Below are 25,245 nucleotides of genomic sequence, written 5' to 3' on the forward strand. Positions count from 1 at the left end.
TCAAACCAAACAGTTGTGATTTAAGATAGTTAAACTTTAATTCATGAATAAAAAACAACAGTACAATACACACGTAAGCCACCTTTAATAAATAACATTTCTTCCCCTCTGTTTTCTGCCATTCAAGTCTTTTTTACATTAGAATAAATCAAACACAATATTTTGCATTTCTCTACTGCATTCCTGAATCATCTGAGTCTGTATCCCTTTCCTGCCTCCTCGGACCGATTGAGTTAATGATGATTTATACACCTCTATAAAACGTGAGGATAATTCATCTCACAGAATGGAAGGTGCCCTACTCCAAGACAAACAGTGCACATTAAACACAAATGAACATGATTCACTATCCACCGTTGGATGGAGAAGTTGACCTTTCAAGTCTATCCCTTATTCTCTAAGCCTTTTAAAGTCATCATTACTTCTGTACACAATAGCAATCCCAGGGGACTACATTTCCCATTCACAGGTTTATTCTGATATAGGGGACATGAACGTTAAAGGATGAATAATAATCATTGGTTATGGAGTGTTTATGAAAGATTTCTATTGTCACGAGTTGGGTTTGTTTTGCTCATTGTAAGGAGTGAGATTACCACTAGGTGGCAGTCCTGAGGAGTCCACACCACACATACAGAATTCTCTATTTCCCCCAACAGAGACACTCACTAGCTGTCATGTTAGTGCAGGTTCAGTGCCAGTGTAACATACAAAAAGATACAGAGTAAAATGTCAGCACATTTTCATAGCATTTGATCAAACCAACGTTTTTAATTGCTCTTGCCATATTGAATACCTTATAAATAATTGCACTTAAATGACGTAAATAACTCTCCACCTCTTATCAAATAACTCTAATTTTTAAGTTAAGATATATTAAGAAACCTCTTCCCTTTTTCGTTTTTTCAATTAAACTGATTAAAGGTAAAACCAAAATGTTCAGGAAGCAATATACTATTTTTGTACAGTGTCCAGCATGAGATTCTACATAAGAAAACATCTAGCTTGACTTTTCAAGTTCCAGTTTATTCCCTTTCCCTATTTAAAAACACGAAGTCAGTCCAATGTCATGTGCGAGACCTTTACTGTGCTGCAGCATTATTGCATTATGATGGTGTCACAGCAGTCAAGATTAGTTCCGTTTAGGGAAGGATGTCTTTCTGTTTACAAACATATTTAATATAGGGTTCTGCAATACCACAGACCTGATTGTCTTTTCCATCCTATTGCTCCAATTTCTGTCAGAGAATCACTGATTAGCCTGACACAAATGGCAGAATTTCCTTTCGAAAGTTGGCACCTATTGTATATAAGTCATGAATGAATAATATAAAAACACTTTGATGAGGTCAACAAAATTAACATCTAGTATACTGTATATTTATGTATTTTTTTTTATACAATTATATCTTACATTAAGTGTATTCAATCTTAGCCAGCAGTGTTGACTATAGACACATAACTTTCTTCTTTTTTTTTTAAGTGGATGTGTTTGTCACCTTCCGATGTGAGTGGTTGACTGTGTTTATGAGTCATGTCTTCATGGTTGGCCTGTCACTCACCAAGTGCTAATTATACCATGTCTGTCCTCTGTGCATCATATACTGTAATCATATACTTTAGCTACAGAAGCTTGATAAATAATGAGGTCTTGCCTTGATTACATTCCTGTCTCTTTTCTGATGGCCTTGCAATTGGAGCACACAAACCCAGCAATACGTGGTTTAAGACCACCACTATCCCAGGGTCCTCTGAGTGACTGGCTGCCTGTCACCCAATAGTTGTCTGTGGTCATTAGCACCTTGTGAAGGCAAGGGCTCTGATCAGCTCAGACTGGAGGCTCTCTCTCTCTCTCTATAGATCTCTTGTCACCTTGCCAGGAAGCTGCGCCTTTGTCATGACATGATGAACCTAACGTCTGGGGGTGGACACGGTCTGTCAGGTCACCCTAACCAAGCCTGGGAGTGACAATACTGTACATAGGCTACATGTACCCTGTCTGTTTGGCTCTCTCTTAGCCCTAGGATACATATTTGCCTGGTATCGGGTTGGGTGGAAATGGAGAAGCAACAGAGGTCATCAAATCCAATGAATAAATACAAATACTACCCTATATTACCATTACCCTGTGTAGGCCATATAAATGGGCTTTTGGCATTATGATTGTGTCTGTGTGTTTGTGTGTGTCATTACCAGCTCTCTGTTAGTAAGGATTTCCAGTGTGTGTTGTCCGAGTGGCCCCCGTTTTAATGCAGTTATTGATTGTGGTCTTTATTTGTGTGGTGACGGGGGCACTTTCAGATTGATTTAAATCACACAGAGGGCGACCTCTGTTACAGTGAAACCGTCAAAAACTTTTACCCTGTGATACCGAACGCAGCTCCCTGAAATGGTCTGGGATGGATGCCTGAGAGTAAATTCATTCCAACGATTTAGGTTCCCTTTGTGCGTTTACAAATTCAAATGAATCGCTATTGTAGTTGCCTCCAGAGTGTCTGTGAGATATGTTGAATTCCATTGTGTTGTGAGTCTTTCGGAGTGGCGACTCCTATTGGCTGCTAAGGCCAATATTTCTAAATGAGAGCCCTGCTGTAGGCTTCAGAAGACCAGAGGAAGACTAGCCCGTCAGGCTTGAGGCTGATTAGGGTTGCCACTTCAGATCAAGATGGCTAAGGTCCCCCTCACCTCTGACACCTGACCTCTGGCCTCTCGCCTGTGTGCTCGACCCTCAGCTTGCAGTTTTTCACTGCTGTCACAAGGGGGAGTTGCAATCTCCTCAGACAGTAGAGGATAAGCCAGAAATTATTCAATTATGTTATTAACATGCAACCAGTCTTGTCTGCATCTTAGTACATTGGGGCATGTGATTGCGATCATATACTAAAAGAGTTGGGAGAATAGAGAAATGTCTGTGCGTGAGCATGTGTGTGTGTGAGAGAGAGAGATAGTGTGTGGGCGATTGTGTAAGTGTGTGTGTGTGTGTGTGTGACGTGGGAAGACCGGACAGTCCCTGCAGGGGTCTGTCAGCAGGTGTGCAGACGTCTTATTTTCTAATCCCCAAACGTTAGAAAGACTTAAGTCACAGGTCTGCGTGTCGTTGTGTCTACGTGTCTCTAGGGCAGTGTCAGTGGACCCAGTCAAATCGCCTTGGCTCTTTGGCCCTCACACACTTTGACAGTCACCTTCAAAGTGTTAGTGTCTGACCTCAAAGGGTCCTTGTTCTGAAACACGTAGCCAACACACAAAGAGAGGGCCTTATGAGTAGAGTAGCCACACTTTTGGGCTATAGAGAGGTCTACTCTATTTGTAAAGTATATATATATATATATATGTGTGTGAAAATAGCTGAGATACAAGGTATCTGACTTGTCTTCACCCTTTTGTTGTTGGACTTCCGTAGCCCATTGAGCTTCAGTCCAGCGTCATTACATGACTTCATTGGACAGGCAGAGACACACGGCCATGTGGGAGATACTACAGCACAAAGAGGATCGGGTAGGACACTAGGAGAGGGTATTTACGTGGTGGGTAGGGGGCTCAGTGGGTGTAAAAGCCGTAGTAGCCAGCATCACTACTGCTGTCCTTTTCACAGACCTCCGCATTGCGGGTGGGTGGCGAGTTCTCCGTGCTAGAGGCGTAGGGCGACACTCGCGGTTTCTTGCTCTCCACCCCGCTCTCAAACAGGCCAGAGTCGGCCGAGTCCACTGATTTGACCGAGGGGGGTTCCAGCCAGGGGTCCTCTCCCCCTGCCTCCTTGGGCTTGTCCTGTAGTGGGGGTGGGGGGCGGAGCGGATCTAGCAGGGATGGGGGGTGGAGCCTGGCATGACCTGAAGAGGAGGAGTTGGTAGAGGAAACGGGCCTGAACCAGCCTAGACTGGGGCTGGCTTTACTGGGGTGGGGGTGGTTGAGGTACTGAGGGGAGGGCCGACTGGTGCTCCAGGCCGCTGAGGAGGCTCCCGAGACGGATACGCTGGCAGGGGCGAAGGGGCTGTCCCCGTAGTAGCCCAGTGCATGGTGGGCCGACGTCTGCAGGGGAAAGGGCTTGTAGAAGCTGTTGCTAGCGAAGTCGCTCTCGTAGGTGTTGAAGTCCAGCCGGTTGGAGGCGACACTCTGCTGGGGGGAAAGGTACCAGCGGCTGTGGGGGCTGGCTGAGGGGTCTTTGGACTGCTGGCCCATGGCAGCCATGTGCTCCCGGCTGTAGAATCGGCTCTGGGGCAGCGGGTTCATGTACTGCTCCGTCAGGTACCCCTGTGTGTAGCAGGTCCCCGCCAAAAACTGCTGGCCCTCAGTGGGGGACGGGGTGAGGCGGTCCGTGTCAGGCGGTGCATACAGCCTAGGCAGGGGAGGTGTTACTTCCTGGCAAAACCTAAGCCAAAAATATCTCTCAATCAACTATAAGGCTTCTAACGCCTACTCATATCAACACATCTTTGTGAGCTAGAAATACATAGGCCTACCAGCGTTAGCAATTTTACATTATATATTAGTTGGCGATATCTAGTGTTGATACAGTAGGACTGAGTAGGTGTGTGAGCACTGTGCCTCAGCGCCTGCTTGAATAGACATAGAGCGGCTTTAAACATTCTCATTCAAGACTAGAGGCCCCTCTGGAGAGCAGGGTTTTGTTTTCTCTTTATTAATTCAGTTATTTTCTGGCATACTCACGTGTCATAACTGTCCCGGAAACCTTTAGCAAAGGGGTTATGGTCTATTTTCAGCTGAGTGATCTGTGTAAGAAATAGCAGGAGACAGGATGGGAGAGGGGGCAAGGATAGGACAGAGAGATCGTTGGAGAGAGAGTGTGAGAGCGTAGACGCATTAGAAAAAGAGAGAGAGAGGGAGAGAGAGAGATCACTGACTGCATTAAATAATTCATGAGGGTTACACACAGTTTCTTTTCTTATCGTGGGAAAGTCTTCTGCTTTGGCACCTTTGTGCGAGTATACTTCTATTCCCAATTAAGTTATAATTGTCTATGATATGCTATGGAAAAGGGCACGCCCAATGAGCTGTTGAGGTCAGGCGAGGTGACTCACGTCTGCATTTTGATAGGCTGTGACAGCAATGAATTGGTTCTCCGGAAAGATGAAGGTCTGGGCCTTGGTGGTGAGGAAGGGGTCCTCAGAACCATCGTCTTTCACCTCAATGATGTGCAGCCGTGGCTGGTACTTATGGAGTGACTGCAGCACGATCATCTAGGAGGCAACAGCACTGGAGAGTTAGTTATAGAAGAGCATTACGACCATCATAGCCTTAGGAAGTACTTTGGGGTGGGGGTGCTGCGATATTTTTCGCTGTGGGGGGAGGGGGGATGCTGACAATTTTGGGTCAAAGGGGGGAGGGGGGCGGCGCTGAAACAAATGTGTTGTCCGCGCTACAGACGGCTATATCGGTCTGCTAATACAGGACTAGTAAAGGCCCAGTGCACTACATTTGAGAGAGTATATACTGCTCAAAAAAATAAAGGGAACACTTAAACAACACATCCTAGATCTGAATGAAAGAAATAATCTTATTAAATACTTTTTTCTTTACATAGTTGAATGTGCTGACAACAAAATCACAGAAAAATAATCAGTGAAAATCCAATTTATCAACCCATGGAGGTCTGGATTTGGAGTCACACTCAAAATTAAAGTGGAAAACCACACCACCGGCTGATCCAACTTTGATGTAATGTCCTTAAAACAAGTCAAAATGAGGCTCAGTAGTGTGTGTGGCCTCCACATGCCTGTATGACCTCCCTACAATGCCTGGGCATGCTCCTGATGAGGTGGTGGATGGTCTCCTGAGGGAACTCCTCCCAGACCTGGACTAAAGCATCCGCCAACTCCTGGACAGTCTGTGGTGCAATGGAGCGAGACATGATGTCCCAGATGTGCTCAATTGGATTCAGGTCTGGGGAATGGGCGGGCCAGTCCATAGCATCAATGCTTTCCTCTTGCAGGAACTGCTGACACACTCCAGCCACATGAGGTCTAGCATTGTCTTGCATTAGGAGGAACCCAGGGCCAACCGCACCAGCATACGGTCTCACAAGGGGTCTGAGGATCTCATCTCGGTACCTAATGGCAGTCAGGCTACCTCTGGCAAGCACATGGAGGGCTGTGCGGCCCCCCAAAGAAATGCCACCCCACACCATGACTGACCCACTGCCAAACCGGTCATGCTGGAGGATGTTGCAGGCAGCAGAACGTTCTCCACGGCGTCTCCTGACTCTGTCACGTCTGTCACGTGCTCAGTGTGAACCTGCTTTCATCTGTGAAGAGCACAGGGCGCCAGTGGTGAATTTGCCAATCTTGGTGTTCTCTGGCAAATGCCAAACGTCCTGCACGGTGTTGGGCTGTAAGCACAACCCCCACCTGTGGACGTCGGGCCCTCATACCACCCTCATGGAGTCTGTTTCTGACCGTTTGAGCAGACACATGCACATTTGTGGCCTGCTGGAGGTCATTTTGCAGGGCTCTGGCAGTGCTTCTCCTGCTCCTCCTTGCACAAAGGCGGAGGTAGCGGTCCTGCTGCTGGGTTGTTGCCCTCCTACGGCCTCCTCCACGTCTCCTGATGTACTGGCCTGTCTCCTGGTAGCGCCTCCATGCTCTGGACACTACGCTGACAGACACAGCAAACCTTCTTGCCACAGCTCGCATTGGTGTGCCATCCTGGATGAGCTGCACTACCTGAGCCACTTGTGTGGGTTGTAGACTCCGTCTCATGCTACCACTAGAGTGAAAGCACTGCCAGCATTCAAAAGTGACCAAAAACATCAGCCAGGAAGCATAGGAACTGAGAAGTGGTCTGTGGTCCCCACCTGCAGAACCACTCCTTTATTGGGGGTGTCTTGCTAATTGCCTATAATTTCCACCTGTTGTCCATTCCATTTGCACAACAGCATGTGAAATGTATTGTCAATCAGTGTTGCTTCCTAAGTGGACAGTTTTATTTCACAGAAGTGTGATTGACTTGGAGTTACATTGTGTTGTTTAAGTGTTCCCTTTATTTTTTTGAGCAGTGTATATATACAAACACAGCGCATTCGGAAAGTATTCAGACCCCTTTACTTTTTCCACATTTTGTATGTCACAGCCTTATTCTAAAATTTATTAAATAATTATTTTCCCTCATTGATCTACACACAGTACCCCATAATGACAAAGGAAAAACTGGTTATAAATGTTTGCTAATTTATAAAAATTAAAAACAGAAATACCTTATTTACATAAGTATTCAGACCCTTTTCTATGAGACTCGAAATTGAGCTCAGGTGCATCCTGTTTCTATCGATCATCCTTGAGATGTTTCTACAACTTGATTGGAGTCCACCTGTGGTAAATTCAATTGATTGGACATAATTTGGAAAGGGACACACCTGTCTATATAAGGTTCCACAGTTGCATGTCAGAGCAAAAACCAAGCCATGAGGTAGAAGGAATTGTCCACAGAGCTCCGAGACAGGATTGTGTCGAGGCACAGATCTGGGGAAGGGTATCAAAAGATTTCTGCAGCATGGAAGGTCCTCAAGATCACAGTGGCCTCCATCATTCTTAAATGGAAGAAGTTTGGAACCACCAAGACTCTTCCTAGAACTCGCCGTCCGGTCAAACTGAACAATTGGGGGAGACGGGCCTTGGTCAGGGAGGTGACCATGAACCTGATGGTCACTCTGACAGAGCTCCAGAGTTCCTCTGTGGAGATGGGAGAAACTTCCAGAAGGACAACCATCTCTGCAGCACACCATCAATCAGGCCTTTATGGTAGAGTGACCAGATGGAAACCACTCATCGCTAAAAGGCACATGACAGCCCGCTTAGAATTTGCCAAAATGCACCTAAAGACTCTCAGACCATGAGAAACAAGATTCTCTGGTCTGATGAAACTAAGATTGAACTCTTTGGCCTGAATGCCAAGCGTCACGTCTGAAGGAAACCTGGCACCAGCCTTGGTCACCTCCCTGACCAAGGCCATTCTCCCCTGATGGCTCAGTTTGGCCGGGCGGCCAGCACTAGGAAGAGTCTTGGTGGTTCCAAACTTCTTCCATTTAAGAATGATGGATGCCAATGTGTTCTTTGGTCCCCTTCTGTGCCTTGACAGAATTCTGTCTCGGAGCTCTACGGACAACCTCATGGCTTGGTTTTTGCTCTGACATGCACTGCAATCAAGTTGTAGAAACATCTCAAGGATGATCAATGGAAACAGGGTTTCACAGAATTGGTTCTGAATACTTATTTAAATACGGTATATGTTTTTATTTTTAATACATTTGCTAAAATGTAAAAAAAACTGTTTTCGCTTTGTCATTACGGGGTATTGTGTGTAGATTGCTGACAATAATTGTTTTCTAAATCCATTTTACAACAAGGCTGTAACGTAACAAAATGTGGAAAAATTAAAGTGGTCTGAATACTTTCTGAAAGCAGTGTGTATATATACTAGAGCTCGACCGATTAATCTGCATGGTCGATTAATTAGGGCGTCAATTATGGGCGATTACATTGCACTCCACGAGGAGACTGCGTGGCAGGCTGACCACCTGTTACGCGAGTGCAGCAAGGAGCCAAGGTAAGTTGCTAGCTAGCATTAAACTTATCTTATAAAAAACTATCAATCTTAATATATTTACTTGTTAACTACAAGTGGTTGATAATATTACTAGTTTAACTAGCTTGTCCTGCATTGCAAATAATCAATGTGGTGCCTGTTAATTTATCATCGAATCACAGCCTACTTTGCCAAATGGGTGATGATTTAACAAGCGCATTCGCAAAAAAAGCACTGTCATTGCACCAATGTACCTAACCATAAACATCATGTATATTTTTTTAAACCTGCATATTTAGTTAAAAGAAATTCATGTTAGCAGGCAATATTAACTAGGGAAATTGTGTCACTTCTCTTGCGTTCTGTGCAAGCAGAGTCAGGGTATATGCAGCAGTTTGGGCCGCCTGACTCGTTGCGAACTGTGTGAAGACCATTTCTTCCTAACAAAGACTGTAATTAATTTGCCTGAATTTTAGCCAGCAATATTTAGACTTATGGATGCCACCCGTTCGATAAAATACGGAACGGTTCCGTATTTCACTGAAAGAATAAACGTTTTGTTTCCGAAATGATAGTTTCCGGATTTTACCATATTAAAGACCTAAGGCTCGTATTTCTGTGTGTTTATTATATTGTAATTAAGTCTTTGATTTGATATTTGATAGAGCAGTCTGACTGAGAGGTGGTAGGCAGCAGCAGGCTCATAAGCATTAATTCAAACAGCACTTTCCTGCGTTTGCCAACAGCTCTTCGCAATGCTTGAAGCACAGCGCTGTTTCTGACTTCAAGCCTATCAACTCCCGAGATTAGACTGGCAATACTATAGTGCCTATAAGAACATCCAATAGTCAAAGGTATATGAAATACAAATGGTATAGAGAGAAATTGTCCTATAATTCCTATAATAACTACAACCTAAAACTTCTTAACTGGGAATATTGAAGACTCATGTTAAAAGGAACCACCAGCTTTCATATGTTCTCATGTTCTAAGCGTTAAATGTTAGCTTTTTTACATGGCACATACTGCACTTTTACTTTCTTCTTCAACACTGTTTTTGATTTATTTAAACCAAATTGAACATGTTTCATTATTTATTTGAGACTAAATTGATTTTTATTTATGTATTATATTAAGTTAAAATAAAAGTGTACATTCAGTACTGTGTTAATTGTCATTATTACAAATATATATATATAAATAAAAATCATCCGATTAATCGGTATGAGCTTTTTTTTTGTGTGGTATATCAGTATCGGCGTTGAACAATCATAATCGGTCGACCTCATATATATATTTGATATATATATAAAAGTGTTCATTCAGTACTGTGTTAATTGTCATTATTACAAATATATATATCAATAAAAATCATCCGATTAATCGGTATCAGTTTTTTTTTGGTGTATCGGTATCGGTGTTGAAAAATCATAATCGGTCGACCTCACATATATATATTATATATATATATATATATATATATATACACACACACACATATATATATATATATATATCAATATATATATATGAGGTTGACCGATTCTGATTTTTCAACGCCGATACCGATACACCCCAAAAAAACTGATACCGATTAATTGGATGATTTTTATTTATATATATATATATATATATATATTTGTAATAATGACAATCAACACAGTACTGAATGAACACTTTTATATATATATATATATATATTCTTTATTTTTTTTTCAAAAATTTGGGGGGGGGGGGGCACCCCTACTATGACGACCATGAAATACGATCAAAAGCACCATCAATAGAAAATCGAATTTGGATAAATATTCAAACTACTGAACAAACACACAAACAGCAAAAAAGCAACAACATAAAACATGAGGATTTTATGACATATTTAAATGAGTTTCTGAGCATACTGTATCTGTTACCTGTGCAACGTTGTTGGAGCTGCCCTTGTTGTTGGTGAGCTTGAGCTTGCCAAACGACACCTCCTGCCTCATCCAGTGAGCCCCTGTGTTGGGAGAGTCTGGGTGCATATACATCCTGTTCCCTATGGGAAAGAGTGAGTAACAACGTTAATGAAGCCATCGTGAGCCCTTTATAAGTCTACATAAGCCTACATAAATGCTTCACAAATCATTTACAAGCAAATGCCATACTACACAGTCACAGCTCCAGTTAACATCGGCGCAACAACATTCTAACCCGCCACCACATAATCATTAGCTACCATGGCAATGTTACCACAACTACCACTACAGTGTAATAAGTCCGGTGCCACACAGCCACAATACCTGCTATGACACAGGTTGACCTATTTCGATGACTGCAGTGCTGTGTGGTAGTTCAAATTAATGCTCTAACTCTCAAGGCTACTCTGGACGAGTATTGGGGATTCACTCATTGTACCACTGTATGTCATTCATTGGAGCTGTATGGATGACAGAGAGTGTGGTGTGGCAATATTATAAACTGGGTGGATCGAGCTCTGAATAGTGATTGGCTGAAAGCCGCGGTATATCAGACCGTATACCACGGGTGTGAGAAAACATTACTTTTAACTGTTCTAATTATGTTAGTAACCAGTTTATAATAGCTATAAGGCACCTCGGGGGTTTGTGGTATATGGCCAACATACCACGGCTAAGCGCTGTATGCAGGCACTCCGCGTTGCGTTTATCTTAAGAACAGCCCTTAGCAGTGGTATATTATCCATATACCACACTCCCTCTGGCCTTATTGCTTAATTATAATACAATCATACCTGGCATGTTGCCCTCTGCTTTGCCACACTGGACCCACTTGCCTCCCTGGTACCTCCAGTGGTGCTGGTCAGCCAGGACCACGTCCACATACACATTGTAGTGGGCTGACGGGTCCAGAACGCTGATGTTGAAACTCAGGAAGGGGAACATCCTCCTAGAGTAGAAGAGAGGAGAAATACATCATGGTCAGATGAGAGAAGAGGGAGATCTATTTGGTTAAAATACAATAAAAGAGATGTACTGTAGTACATTCTTATAGGGCAAGATTTAATTGAAAGTAAAATACCACTCAAAAATGCATTTCTTGGTATTTGTTTGATTAGTCCACTGTTGATACAGTCAAAAATATTTTGGTACAGTTGACTAATGAAACAAATAGCAAAATATAGTTTGAGTGGAATTATTCCATGAAGTAACACAAACATGATACAGTATTGCTCTTTCTAATAACCTTATGATGTGTGGTGTTGTCGTTTTAACCCTATTATTCCAATGTGGATATACACAGTACAAACAATTGGAATTAAAATACATGAACATTTCTTGACTTGACAGCTTTACAACACTACCATCAGAATAACTAAATCTACTTCGAGCTACAAATTGTACTACAATCTGAACCAATCCCAAGGCATCTTTGTCAGAAACAACATCGAGCAAGATAGAGAGGGGATTTTTTTTTAAAGCTCTGTGTGTGTTTCTTCTGTGTGAGGTCAGACGGCTGAGGGGTGATAGGAGGGGGGGGGGGGGGGCAGGGTGTTGTAGTGAAGGTGAATATTTAATATGGCTGTTAATAAAAGATGGGCCAGAAAGCAGTGTCTGATTGCTGGAGCTTTACTTGGTGAACTGATTTGATCACCGGGGCAGTCACTGAGGAGGTAACGGGGAGGTCAGCCTGTCCCAAGGCAATACAGTGGGGGAATGGAGGGTAAAGTTTGCCCAAAAACAGGAAAAACACACTCATACATACATAATGTACTGTCCCCCCCCCACACACCACACACACACACACACCACACACACACACACACACCACACACACACACACACACACACTCCCCCCACACACACACACACACACACACACACACACACACACACACACACACACACACACACACACACACACACCAATACATAAGGCTACCGGGGCAGCATGGCACAACACAACCACAGGATTACTTTCTGTTGGAGTGGATTCCCGGGCTCTAAGCCTGTGTACATTTTATAACCCCTTGCCCTTTGTCGCCCTGGCATATACACTATACATATCACTTTACACTAGGCTGTATATGCCTTCATTATGATACTGCAGGTTGCTGCTGTTTGAGATAAGCACAGGGTAATTGGTGTTGCTAAATATTCGCGGCATGCTTTTGGCCCGCTGTTTTTATACTTCATAATACCTGAGGCTATAGCTGTATAGCACTTCCAACACAATACATAGACTGAGATAGTGTGCCTCTAGTGAAGGTAAGATACTTGATCAGATAAGGCTGTGACCACTCCTTAGTGGTTCAAAAAGCTGTGCTAAAAACACACTTACTTTCCAGATACTCTCACCACCACCACCAACTAGCCAACTCAGGAAATTACTATTATGGTGAGAACATGAATGCGATTTCTGCTACGATATTCATCATTAATACTGAAGGTGCTTACGTTTTAGAGGGTTATTTGTTGGTTGACTACTATGGCGAGAATATGAAGGCAATTTCTGCTATAATATTCAGAATTAATACTGAAGGTGCTTACTTTTTATAGGGTTATATGTAGGTTGCTTTAAATGAAAACATGGTAAAGTATGTAATGCTACAATACTATAGCAGAGATCAAGAGAGAGCTACTCTCTGCCTCTTACGCTGACAGCCCTGTCTACCTCGGTATGACAGAAGGGGCATTACCTTTTCCACTTGGTGTGAGCCTATAAAGTCAGCTCATTTAAATTCAGTCAGCTCGACCCTCAAGCTCTTTCAGCATTTAGCAGTGTAAAACAAGTGAGGTGTATAAAGAGACATTTCTCTGTGTGTGTGTGTGTGGGGGGCATCCACTCCGGAGGCTAACTCCAATTCCAATGGGGTGTGTGTGCATGGCATATGTGTGTATCTCACAGATTTCAATACCACAGTCAATTAGTCAAGGCAAACTGTACTCTGCTGAGACAGCGTTAACCTCTCCTCTTCAATGACAGACATTAGGGAACCCAAAGTATCTGTGCCAGAATACTATATAATTCATTAAAATGTATTCAGAAAACAAACCACCTTAGGTTGTGACATTGTTATAAAATCTGTTTTGTTTGTGTTTGTTCTGCATACTTTTATGTGACAAGATGGAAGAGGCTGTCATATCTGTACGAGGCAATGTGCCATTGACAAAACCCACACGAGACCTTACACACATCATACCCTTTGGTAAGACAAAATACAATTGGGTGATGATATTTTTTCCTTTTACAGTAAATCTCCACACTGTTGGATAGCAGTATGTCGACCTGAATCATGGGCAGTCCAGTGCAACAATCAATCCCAATTCTCTGTGAAACCCAAGTATTGTGGCAGCTCCTTAGCTGCTAGGACATAACAGGTGATAGGTTTCTCTTTCTACGTCTGTGGTTAATATAAGTGAAAACAGACACTGGCAGCAGGCTGTTTGAGTCATGAGTGGAACCCCACTACCCCATGAGAGAAAACAGAAAACAAGAACACTGATAGCTGACATTTTCCTTCACTGATATTGTCAGACTTATTTAAACTGAGGCCTTTTATAGGAAATCAGAACTTGTCGAGAGGAAACCAAAGGGCGAGCCACAGAGATGTGGGGGAGGTTCAAGGGTTTTCATTATTGATTATGCAGGATGAGATCTGGAAACTTCTCTGGCTGAGTCTGAAAGGCAGAGAGCCTGACTGAGAGTGGGCAGCCACAGACTGGTTGGTCTAGCCATGCCATGATTCCCTGTCTATTGACTCCTACACTACTGTCTTTAGCCTAAACCTGTCTGGTAGGACAGGGAACTGTGGTGGCACAGGTAGTATCTGTTCTAACTAAACCTGTCTGGTAGGACAGGGACTGTGGTGGCACAGGTAGTATCTGTTCTAACTAAATCATCGTATTTAAGTCAAATACTTGCCAGACAGCCAATCATTCAACATGTTGGTGTAGTTTGGAAAAACAAAGCTCAATGACAAACATCGACTTGTCGTTGAAATGGGTTTAGAGAGAAAGAGAAAGGGGGTTGTCCTGGGAATGTGAAGCAGAAGCTGGTGAGTGACTGCGTATTCACAGGGGAGAAGACTTTTCTGCTTGAGTGCACCCACTGATTCAACAGGACAGGAGTTCAGGTCCAGTTTATGTCACCACACATGTACACTTGATCATCGGTGATGAAAACATGCCAGTCTACAGCTGCTGCTGGACACAAGGAGAGTATCACACTATTTATAGGCACCTATTCTCTATTCAGTGGATCAAGGTACAGTATAGAGAACCTTTGTGTAGACAGAAAACCGAACAGCAGCTCAGGAATATAGTCAGATGATGTTATTTCATACACTATGACGATATGATTGATAATATACTGTTTGCATTGGACTTTAGATATTGGCTGGACAGTAATTAAAATACTCTGAATATATTCCAACAACATATTTTTGCTGAAAGCATGAACCTTAGGAATGCACGATATATCGGTGAACATATCAGAATCGATGTCTAGTTTAATGCCCAATGTGCAAAACCGATGTCAAAGCTGACGTGCATACCTATATAACGAAGGTACATGACGTAAAGACGCCACGTAAAATTTTGCGCTATACTTGCAGCACACAGCATTCCTAACCTGTTAGGGCTAGGGGGCAGTATTGACACGGCTGGATAAAAAAACATACCCGATTTAATCTGGTTACCACTCCTACCCAGTAACTAGAATATGCATATACTTATTACATATGGATAGAAAACACCCTACATTTTCTAAAACTGTTTGAATGGTGTCTGTGAGTATAACAGAACTCATTTGGCAGGCAAAACCCTGAGACATTTTCTGACAGGAAGTGGATACCTGATGTGTTGTATTACCTTTAAACCTATCCCATTGAAAAACACAGGGGCTGAGGAATATTTTGGCACTTCCTATTGCTTCCACTAGATGTCACCAGCCTTTACAAAGTGTTTTGAGTCTTCTGGAGGGAGATCTGACCGAACAAGAGCCATGGAACGATGATGGCCCATTAGACACCTGGCGCGCGAGTTCATGTTGGGTACCCTCGTTCCAATACGTTATAAAAGAGTATGCATTCGTCCACCTTGAATATTATTCATGTTCTGGTTAAAAAAGGCCCTAATGATTTATGCTATACAACGTTTGACATGTTTGAACGAACGTAAATATATTTTTTCCCCTCGTTCATGACGAGAAGTCCGGCTGGCTTAGATCATGTGCTAACAAGACGGAGATTTTTGGACATAAATGATGAGCTTTTTTGAACAAAACTACATTCGTTATGGACCTGTGATACCTGGAAGTGACATCTGATGAAGAGAATCAAAGGTAATGGATTATTTACATAGTATTTTCGATTTTAGATCTCCCCAACATGACGTCTAGTCTGTATCGCAACGCGTATTTTTCTGGGCGCAGTGCTCAGATTATTGCAAAGTGTGATTTCCCAGTAAGGTTATTTTTAAATCTGGCAAGTTGATTGCGTTCAAGAGATGTAAATCTATAATTCTTTAAATGACAATATAATATTTTACCAATGTTTTCTAATTTTAATTATTTAATTTGTGACGCTGACTTGACTGCCGGTTATTGGAGGGAAACGATTTCCTCAACATCAATGCCATAGTAAAACGCTGTTTTTGGATATAAATATGAACTTGATAGAACTAAAAATGCATGCATTGTCTAACATAATGTCCTAGGAGTGTCATCTGATGGAGATTGTAAAAGGTTAGTGCATCATTTTAGCTGGTTTTATGGTTTTGGTGACCCTGTCTTTGAATTGACAAAACATTACACACAACTCTTGTAAATGTACTGTCCTAACATACTCTAAATTTATGCTTTCGCCGTAAAACCTTTTTGAAATCGTAAAACGTGGTTAGATTAAGGAGATGTTTATCTTTCAAAGGGTGTAAAATAGTTGTATGTTTGAAAAATTTGAATTTTGACATTTATTCGGATTCAAATTTGCCGCTCTTGAAATGCACCTGCTGTTGATGGAGTGCACCACGGGTGGCACGCTAGCGTCCCACCTAGCCCATAGAGGCTAAACTAGCCCACAATGTCTGCTGTGTGGATCGAGCAGTCAACATGTCGAGCAGTCATTTGAAAGAGTAACAACATTTCAGCGAGACAACTCAAAGGCGAAACCCATTAAAGCCAAGATAATGGAATTCATTGCCCTTGACAATCAACCGTTCTCAGTCGTGGGTGATCCTTGCTTTCGCCGACTGGTCGAGCACCGGTTAACACTACCAAGTGCGCTATTTTTCCGATGTTGCCCTACCGGAGTTATACAGTAATAGTGTCACTGCTATTAGCTTCACGACATACATATTATGGAACACCGTTTGGGTCTTTGCGTGTCAAAAAAGATACAGTAGCACTGTCAAAGCTGTACAAAAAAGTCAGCAAACAAGCAAACACCGGCCACGAACTATGTGTTTACAATACCGTGTTGGTAATAAAGCATAATTTGTTCGACCGCAACTTCTGGGGTAGCTAGCTTTAGCTTGGTACCTAGCTAGCACCAATACAACCAGCCTGCAAACAATGACCAGCAGAAACTGCAGTCATTTTCATTATTCTTAGCAATGATTTAGGAATCCTTGTGAGTAAGTATTAGCTAAGTTGCCACTTGTTGTTCACTTATTGAAATTGAACTTCAGTTCATGAAAATAAATAGCTAGCCAGCTACTTAACCCTGTGGCCCAAAGCAAACGTTATAAGCAGCCAGCTAGCTTATGTGTTGTGAAGCTAGCCACAATAAGGATTAGGCACAATAGTGGAATTTGCAGTTTGCCTTCAAAATAAAAGTATGTCATTGACAGTGATGTAAATGAATACGAATAGTAAATTATGTGATCCTTTTATTTTGAAGGCTAACCTTAAAGTCCACTGTTGTGGCTAATCCTTATTGTGGCTAGCTTCACAGATGGTCCGACCACCATTAATCAAATAAGAACTGTCTTATAAATTAGGGTTATTTTAGATGATGACACCTAGCTATATAGTTAGCTAGCTAACTGTAGCTACTGAACCAGATGTCGTTTTGCTATGTTTTTGGTGGAAGAACATTGTTTGCATCCATGAGCTAGATAGCTGTTTTTTAATGACCAGCACTGTAAGTGCGCGAGACAACTTTACCAGCATCATAGCATACATATCAATGAATCGTTGTGACATATGAATTACAAGTGATAGTGTAATCAATGTGTAATAACTACGTAAAAAATGAATGAGCGCGTTAAATTATTATGTGAGGTGCAGTCATATTCAGGTCCTGATTGGTCAACAAGCTTATTTGACACGTCAAATAGTGTTAATATAGTAGATAAGACCCAAACGGCGTTCCATAGAAATCCTGGTTGAGAATGAGACGACTGAACAAATGAACAACGAAACAGCACAGCAAGTAAGTGAAAGAAATATGTTTTGATTATGTTTTACTGGTAATGGGGACATACGTAAATGCCAACAAAATAACTTTTTGGTCAGTGTGGTGTATGTGTGTGTGTGTGTAACCTTTATTTAACTATGCAAGTCAGTTAAGAACAAATTCTTATTTACAATGGCGGACTACCCCGGCCAAACCTGAACGACGCTGGGCCAATTGTGCACTGCCCTATGGGACTCCCAATCACGGCCGGATGTGATACAGCCTGGATTCAAACCAGGGACTGAAGTGACGCTTCTTGCACTGAGATCCAGTGCCTTAGACGGCTGCGTCCATGTGTTGCGTCCATGTGTGTGTGTGTGTGTGTGTGTGTGTGTGTCAGTGTGTGTGTGTGTAACTGTACTAGAAAGGCTGCTAAAATAAAAGGCTGCTAAAATTGTAAATATCGGATATCGGTATCAGGTTTTTTTGGCAAGCAAAATATTGGATATCGGTATAGGCCAAAAAGGTCATATCGGTGCATCACTAATGAACTTTAAATCAAAGGTTTCTATGAGTGGATGCCACCATACATGCAGGGCTCTATGGCTACACTGACTTTAAAAAAGTAGCATGTGTGCGCCTAAGTTTAAAAATTGAGTCGCACAAAAAGAAATTTAAGAGCACAATGAAAAAATATTTTGGATATAAAAAATGTATTTGCACACTGGTGCTCCTAAACTATTTTACTACAGTGTGAGTAAAATGGTCACACTGTAGAGGCCTGGCATGCTCCCCATTCTCGACATCTGTCAAGAGGTGATGAGAACCTAAACATCAGAGCGTATAGGAAGTACTTGGGTTAGTTCCTTCTGAAATGTTGGTATTAGAGGTTTCTGCAAGACACTGCATACTTCATGTATGCACACACCAACATCTGTACAGGATGTGACAAGTTGTTTAAAAAGCCTAAGACACCAAAACCTTGAAATAGTCCTACTTCTGCTTGTGGTGGAGCATATGTGCATTACCCAGACACAGACTAGGTTGCACTTGATGTTGACAGACACTGATTGCTATATCTCTACAAACGCTTGTGTGCATTTTTATTTAACCCCAGTTTTCAGAAACACCTCGACAGCTACAGTAAATAAACCTAAAAGCCTAAAACGTCCAAGACTTTCTGCTACAGTGTCAACGGCCAACATAGTATTATTCCATGAACTTGAATTCTAAAAAAAAATATTACAAACATTGGGTTTATATAGTACTTTTATAGGACCAAAGACACTTAAAACCAATCAACAAAAACTCGACTTTATCCTTCATCATCGTATTCTATTTGAGGCGTGTTCATTACTTGTTTATTTATAAATGCGTTATAAACAGTCAAAATGGTTTATTTACATTGCGATTGATTGATCCTAGTTACAATTTTGTATGTTTAAATTATGTTTTTTTTGGAACATATTAAGTGAGAAATATTACCGAGATTCACTGAACCAGAGAGACAGAGATGTATTTTCTCTCTGAGCAGGTTACCATGATTCCTGTGAGTCTCAGGTTAGGGCAGAACTCTTCCTCTGAAATGGGCTGCCTACACTGTAAGAACTTACTCAAGCCTATCTCCGTCCAAGAACACATCTTGCTATAGATCGATAATAGCTAGAAACATTGTCAAATTAGAGAGTATTCCAAAATGTGAATACTACAATAATCCAAAAAGCACGCAACAATATAACGCTCATGTCTTCTTTTACAAGAGACGTTTCTGAAACCTAACAATGGCTGAATGCAGTTGTTGCTAAAAAATGCATGTCTTGGTTCAATTCCAATCATGAAGAACCAGCACCTGACATCATCTCCTCAGTTATGTTTCTATCAGCAATCTTAGTACATGGTGGACCACTATCACAATCGATAGAAACCTCTCACCAACAGATACAGCTCCATTGCCACTGCCATGAGTCAAACAGAGTCAGTGATGGTGGAGATGGCTGGGCTGAGCCAATGTTAAATTAATTGTTCTTGTCTTACAGGAACACTTGAAAAGAGCAGGAGAACCCTTGCCCCCGCTGCATGCCTAGGGATTGCTGCACATTTCAAAAGGACAGACTTGTTCTTCTGAGGGAATGGGATCCTCACTCGCTATACTCTTAACTGTACCAGAGAAGAGGTGTGAGTGAAGAAAGTGAAAAAAAAACAGCTTGCCTTCCTTCCTGGACTTCAAAGGGTGCCTAGCACCACTGCTCTGTGTATGGCCATCTGAAGCCTCGCTGGTGCCTGCTCTGCCCATCACCCCACACCCCTCTCTCTCTCTTTCTTGCGTGCACTTGCGTGCTCTCTATATGTCTCTCTCTCTATGTCTCTCTCTCTCCACAGTATGTCTCTGTATGTCTCTCTCTATGTCTCTCTCTCTACAGTATGTCTCTCTGAGTCTCTGTCTCTCTCTCTACAGTATGTCTCTCTGAGTCTCTCTATGTCTCTCTCTCTCTATATGAGTCTCTCTATGAGTCTCTCTCTCTCTATGTCTCTCTGTCTCTTTATGAGTCTCTCTATATGTCTCTCTCTGTGCCTCTATGTCTTTCTCTCTATGTGTCTCTCTATGTCTCTCTCTCTCACCCTTTCACTTGGCTCCATTTAAGTTCCATTGGAAGTGAGTAGCATTGCAGAACCCAATGGCTCCAATACTTTTCTTTCACTATCAGTGGAAAATTATATCATGAGAGTAGCTATTTGGTGGTAAGTCTGTTTACACATACAGTATTTCAATTCAATTCAATGTGCATGTAATCATTAATATCATGATTGTGTAGGGGTGTATGTTGCCTGTGCCTCTGTGTTTGTGTGAAGAGGGGTGGGGGGGCACGGCAAAATGTGTATTTTAAGATATGCATTAATTACTTTAATTATATGAGCCGAGATGACCATGACCAGACTGTCATTTTCCACAGGGTTATCTGCCAGGAGAGGTTATATCAAAAACTGACAAACACACACACAGACAAACACAAAGGCAAGCACTAACATACTGTAGGCCTACACAATCATGATAGTAATGATTCGAGTAGAGAGATGAATGCGATTGAAAGAACCTGAACCAACTGTCACTGATTTAAACCATGACAGAGAAGTGGGGGTGTTCTTTTAATTTGGAATAATGTTTTATTTTCATATTTACCATTGTAGCAGTACAAAATTGCATTTGAAACAAGTAGGAAAATGGTTAAATTAGAGACGGTGGGTAATGCCAGCGTGGTGATACACTCGGCATGCACTTCAGGGGAGTCAGGCTGAAGTATCATAATGTTTTCCAGCAACAATATTTCCATGATATTGTGGCTAGTATTTATGTTCCTCATCATAGCATATTGGACTCAAACCAGCGCATGAGAACTTGGATTGCTTTGCCTAAAATGTTCATGATAAGTTGCACAAGTGAAATAAATTAGAACATACAATAAAAAAAATATGCAAAGGAAAACTAGAAAAATATTTGAGAAGCTCACAATGTTGGAGTTTATTTAAAGTGTAGCTTAAATAGCATGCATATTTCATTATGGGCAAATAGCAACAACTAAAATAGCCAGCGAGTTTAACATGTAAATGATTATGTTTTATGCATCATATTAATTAATATCTAATAAACAAGCCGGAATATTTTTGAGCACTTTGTTAGTCTGTAGCGGGTCAATACCCTCATGCCGTGTCTGGATTCATTCTTATAGGCCCAATTCATTTTCGTGTGACATACTCGGCTTTGGCAGTTTGGCACACACTGATATGGCTAACATTATGTAGCCTACACATACAATGTTTAGGAATGAGTTTGAGGAAAACATGAGCAATGCACTAAGGAACAACTTTCCCTGAACTTCTCACCAATGATTAGCTCACATCTGCTCATGCCTTGACACCTGTCAAAAACTTTTAGCGAACTGACCTAGTCCTACAGTACACTAGCAGTTCTGGGGGGGGGGGGGGGGGGGGGGCAGTGCCCAAGTGACAACAATTTTGGACCCCCTTGTGGCCCCCCTAAATGTGGAGTATGAAATAATTTTTACATATCACATTTTTGCTATCTTTCTTTTTTACATCCATTATTAAACAGTGGCAACGATGATGATTATGAACATGGTCTTTTGCCTGCTAATGCCTGCAATGCAGTGAAGAAAACGATATGACAACAATAACGTCTAATGTAACTGGCCCCTCTAACAGTACAACTGGCCCCGGCTTGGCCCCCCCAGTTGAAATGGTCTAGAACCGCCCCTGCTACAGTACCTATGGAACTAACACATTTTGCTGGTTGAATTAATGTTGTTTCCACCTCATTTCAACCGAAAACAATACGTTGTATCAACATGGAAAACTCTTTTTTTTTTTTACCAACGTTTAGCTTAAATCCATTGTCAAGGTGTCATGTTGAATTCACGTTAGTTGAAAACTCAACCCAAAAAATACATTTTGAACTGACGTCTGTGCCCAGTTAATTGTCATTTGGAGTCTACATAAGATGTTATAGGCGTATAATAAACAGGCAATACGTTTCCCTCTGAGGGAATTTGCATTTTTACTCACCGTCCCTGTTTCGTTATGATCATTTCCGTTTGGTATTTGTGGAACTTCGCCCACAGAGGATAGTTGTTGAGGAGAGCCTGCGTCTTCCCGCACACCTGTAGCCCAGGTAATGGGTAGAGTGGAGTGCAAGGGTACCCGTGTTGAAAGGGTGCGGAATAACTCTCTGGAGAGGCAGGGTAAACTTCTTTGCTAGTTGTCGAGAAACCTTCGCCTCCCGTCGGTAAATACGTCTGTCCCATCCCGTTTCTAGTTGGCGACCTGACACTGCTGAAGTGGCAGCTATTGAGGGGAGTTGGTGAGTAAAACCTCCCGGGTTGTGCTCCGAAACCTGCCACAGTTTGGTCTGCGTGGTATGGCAGTACCAACCCGTCTTGTCCGTTTTGAATTGCGTCTTGGTAATATAATCTGGTGTCCTGAATTCCCATTTTGAACTCCGCTAAATCCTTGCTGCGTTGAATTTGATTGTTGCTGTCGGTGTCTTTTCCGAAAGTTTGCGTATCAGTCCCATTCAACATACTGAGATAAAGATTGGGACCTATGCCGCCCATGTGCAGCCCCAGTCTCAGTGTATGCGCAATGTCATAGGTTCACCGTGCCCCTTTGTTTCGAGTCGAGTGGAATGAAAGCGCGTTTAACGATTTTGAGATAAAGGCACAAAATTCAACATTTCGCCCACCTACCGTTTTTTGTTCACCCAACAACTAAATAACATGTTCTAAAGTTCCTAGAACAATAGGTCTATCGACTTCTGGAAAACGCACCCTCAATTTCAATATATCAAGAAATAGGCAATAGTTTAGTAAAAGTCACGGGGTAATGATTTTATCATTATCCTTCGAAAATAATTGTCTTTTTTCCCCCAAGAGTCCCTACCAGTGTCTCAAACACATGCCCTGCTTCCTAACCTATGATATATACATTTTGCGATTGGTAATTGGTTGGAGGTGGATCTGATGCCGAAGCCGGACGTGATAGGCTTGAATTTCGCAAAGACCCTCCCCATTTCCCAAGGACTTGCTCGTGCGCTCATATGTTCTAACTAAGCGGACAACACGATAAACAATTGTTAAACTGTCTGAAATGGTTGTGGGTGCAACGTTTTCTCACTTTAGGCTACTTAAGGTCATAAACACATTTTAGAAAATAGAAATAATACGGTGCATCAGTCCATTGATTACTGGAATTGCTTGTGATCAAAATAAACTCAATATTTTATTGTAGTGGCAGATGCGGGTAGGTAATGATAATACTATAATGAAAATTATAATAATAATAACAACATCAACAATATTATTATGATTACTTAGTAGAAACCGACTATAATGCTACTGTACTAGGCCTAATAGCCTAATAATAAATTAGTCATTTTGAATACATCATACAGAGAAATTAAACAGATAATTAACATATATAGGCATATTGTTAATCAGATGTAAATTATTCCTATAACTTGTTATTAAGATAGTCATACCCTAACTGTTGTGAGCCTATTCTTCGATAGCCTATTCTTCTCTGATTTTGGCCCACAATATTTTGCTCTTTTGTTTTAAAAACTAACAAACAAATAAACAAACCAAAACAAGTTAATGGTTAGTCTTTCGTTTAATCATAACCTTTAGATATAAATAAATGCACATTTCTGGCCTTCATGTTGTCATAATTCAAATGTTGAAATATCAACCATTTACAACGCATTGGTTAACTGAGACAGCGTGCACTGGCGTGCGCAACAAGTTCTGTACCACGCTGACACCAGACTGATTCATATATTCTCAACTCCGTCTCTGACTTTAAACCAACTTTCTTACCTTAGCCTACATGAAACATTTTAATTAAACGCATTTTTTTTCCAATGTTTTAGTCATCATGAGAGGGATGGTTGATAAAAGCATCCGCACACACACAAGGTTTGGATTTAATTTAGAAAAATAGTCTAATCGGGTAACAGAACGAGTGTGAACGATTCAATTTAACAAAAGTTTCAGAGTTTTGTAATGTTTAATAAAATGACATTTCTAAAATGTTTTTGTTTTGTAAATGAATGCATATCACATGTATTTCATATATTGACTCAATCATGTTTTAGAAAATTTAACAAATATTGTTTGTAGAGGAATACATTTGCAGTAATCTAATACCAGTCATTGTCACCTTGATGCATTTAAATTAGCCTGATCATGATCTGTTATTGATTGCTTGAAAAGAGTTGTATAAAATTTGAATACATAATAGTCCAGAGGTTCTTCTAACTCTGACTTTTAAAATGTTTAACAGTTTTGTTTTTGGACTTAAATTGGTCAAATCTCTGACATTTGCTGTCAAATGAACCACATAAACACATTAATTTCACAAAGAAGGGAGTTATTTCTAGTAATTTAGTGAAAATAATGGGATCTGACCACTACAATAAATGTATTAGCTCAGTAGCAGAGTTAAGAATACTAGAGAATAGTGTACAAGATGAAATAGAGACTGAGGTGACTGAAATATTGTCTATGACTGACTCCAGCAACTGTCCCTGTGTGTTCCAAGAACACAGACACAACTTCTGTTAAATCTGCTCGAAGAGAAGATCTTTATGTTAAACACAGATAAAACAGATAACTCCAGGGGTATTGACCCCCCGCCCCACACACACACACACACACACACACACACACACACACACACACACACACAAATACACAGAAATCCCCCAAGTGCACGTATGACACAGTCCTCCCACAGTCCTCCCACTCCACACATTGCTCTAATCTTAACTTCCTGTGTCTCTCCTAGCA

General features: G+C 41.5%; 1 protein-coding gene across 2 annotated transcripts; it reads right to left on the minus strand.

Moving 5' to 3' along the window:
- Nucleotides 1–13: 13 nt before the first annotated feature.
- Nucleotides 14–23,368, minus strand: LOC106589292 (eomesodermin). Of its 2 annotated transcripts, none has more exons than XM_014179074.3 (6): nt 22,466–23,368; nt 11,285–11,439; nt 10,449–10,570; nt 5,037–5,195; nt 4,666–4,727; nt 14–4,333 (listed from the first exon to the last, which is right to left on the minus strand). In XM_014179074.3, the coding sequence occupies exons 1-6, from the start codon at nt 23,011–23,013 to the stop codon at nt 3,538–3,540; spliced, it is 1,842 nt and encodes a 613-aa protein (XP_014034549.1). In that variant the 5' UTR covers nt 23,014–23,368; the 3' UTR covers nt 14–3,537. The 2 variants fall into 2 exon arrangements, with proteins under 2 accessions (XP_014034549.1, XP_014034548.1); XM_014179073.3 differs by having other exon boundaries at nt 14–4,366.
- Between the last annotated feature and the right edge of the window lie 1,877 nt (nt 23,369–25,245).

This window comes from Salmo salar, chromosome 28 (assembly GCF_965601325.2).
Source record: "Salmo salar chromosome 28, fSalSal1, whole genome shotgun sequence".
NCBI classification, from domain to species: Eukaryota; Metazoa; Chordata; class Actinopteri; order Salmoniformes; family Salmonidae; genus Salmo; species Salmo salar.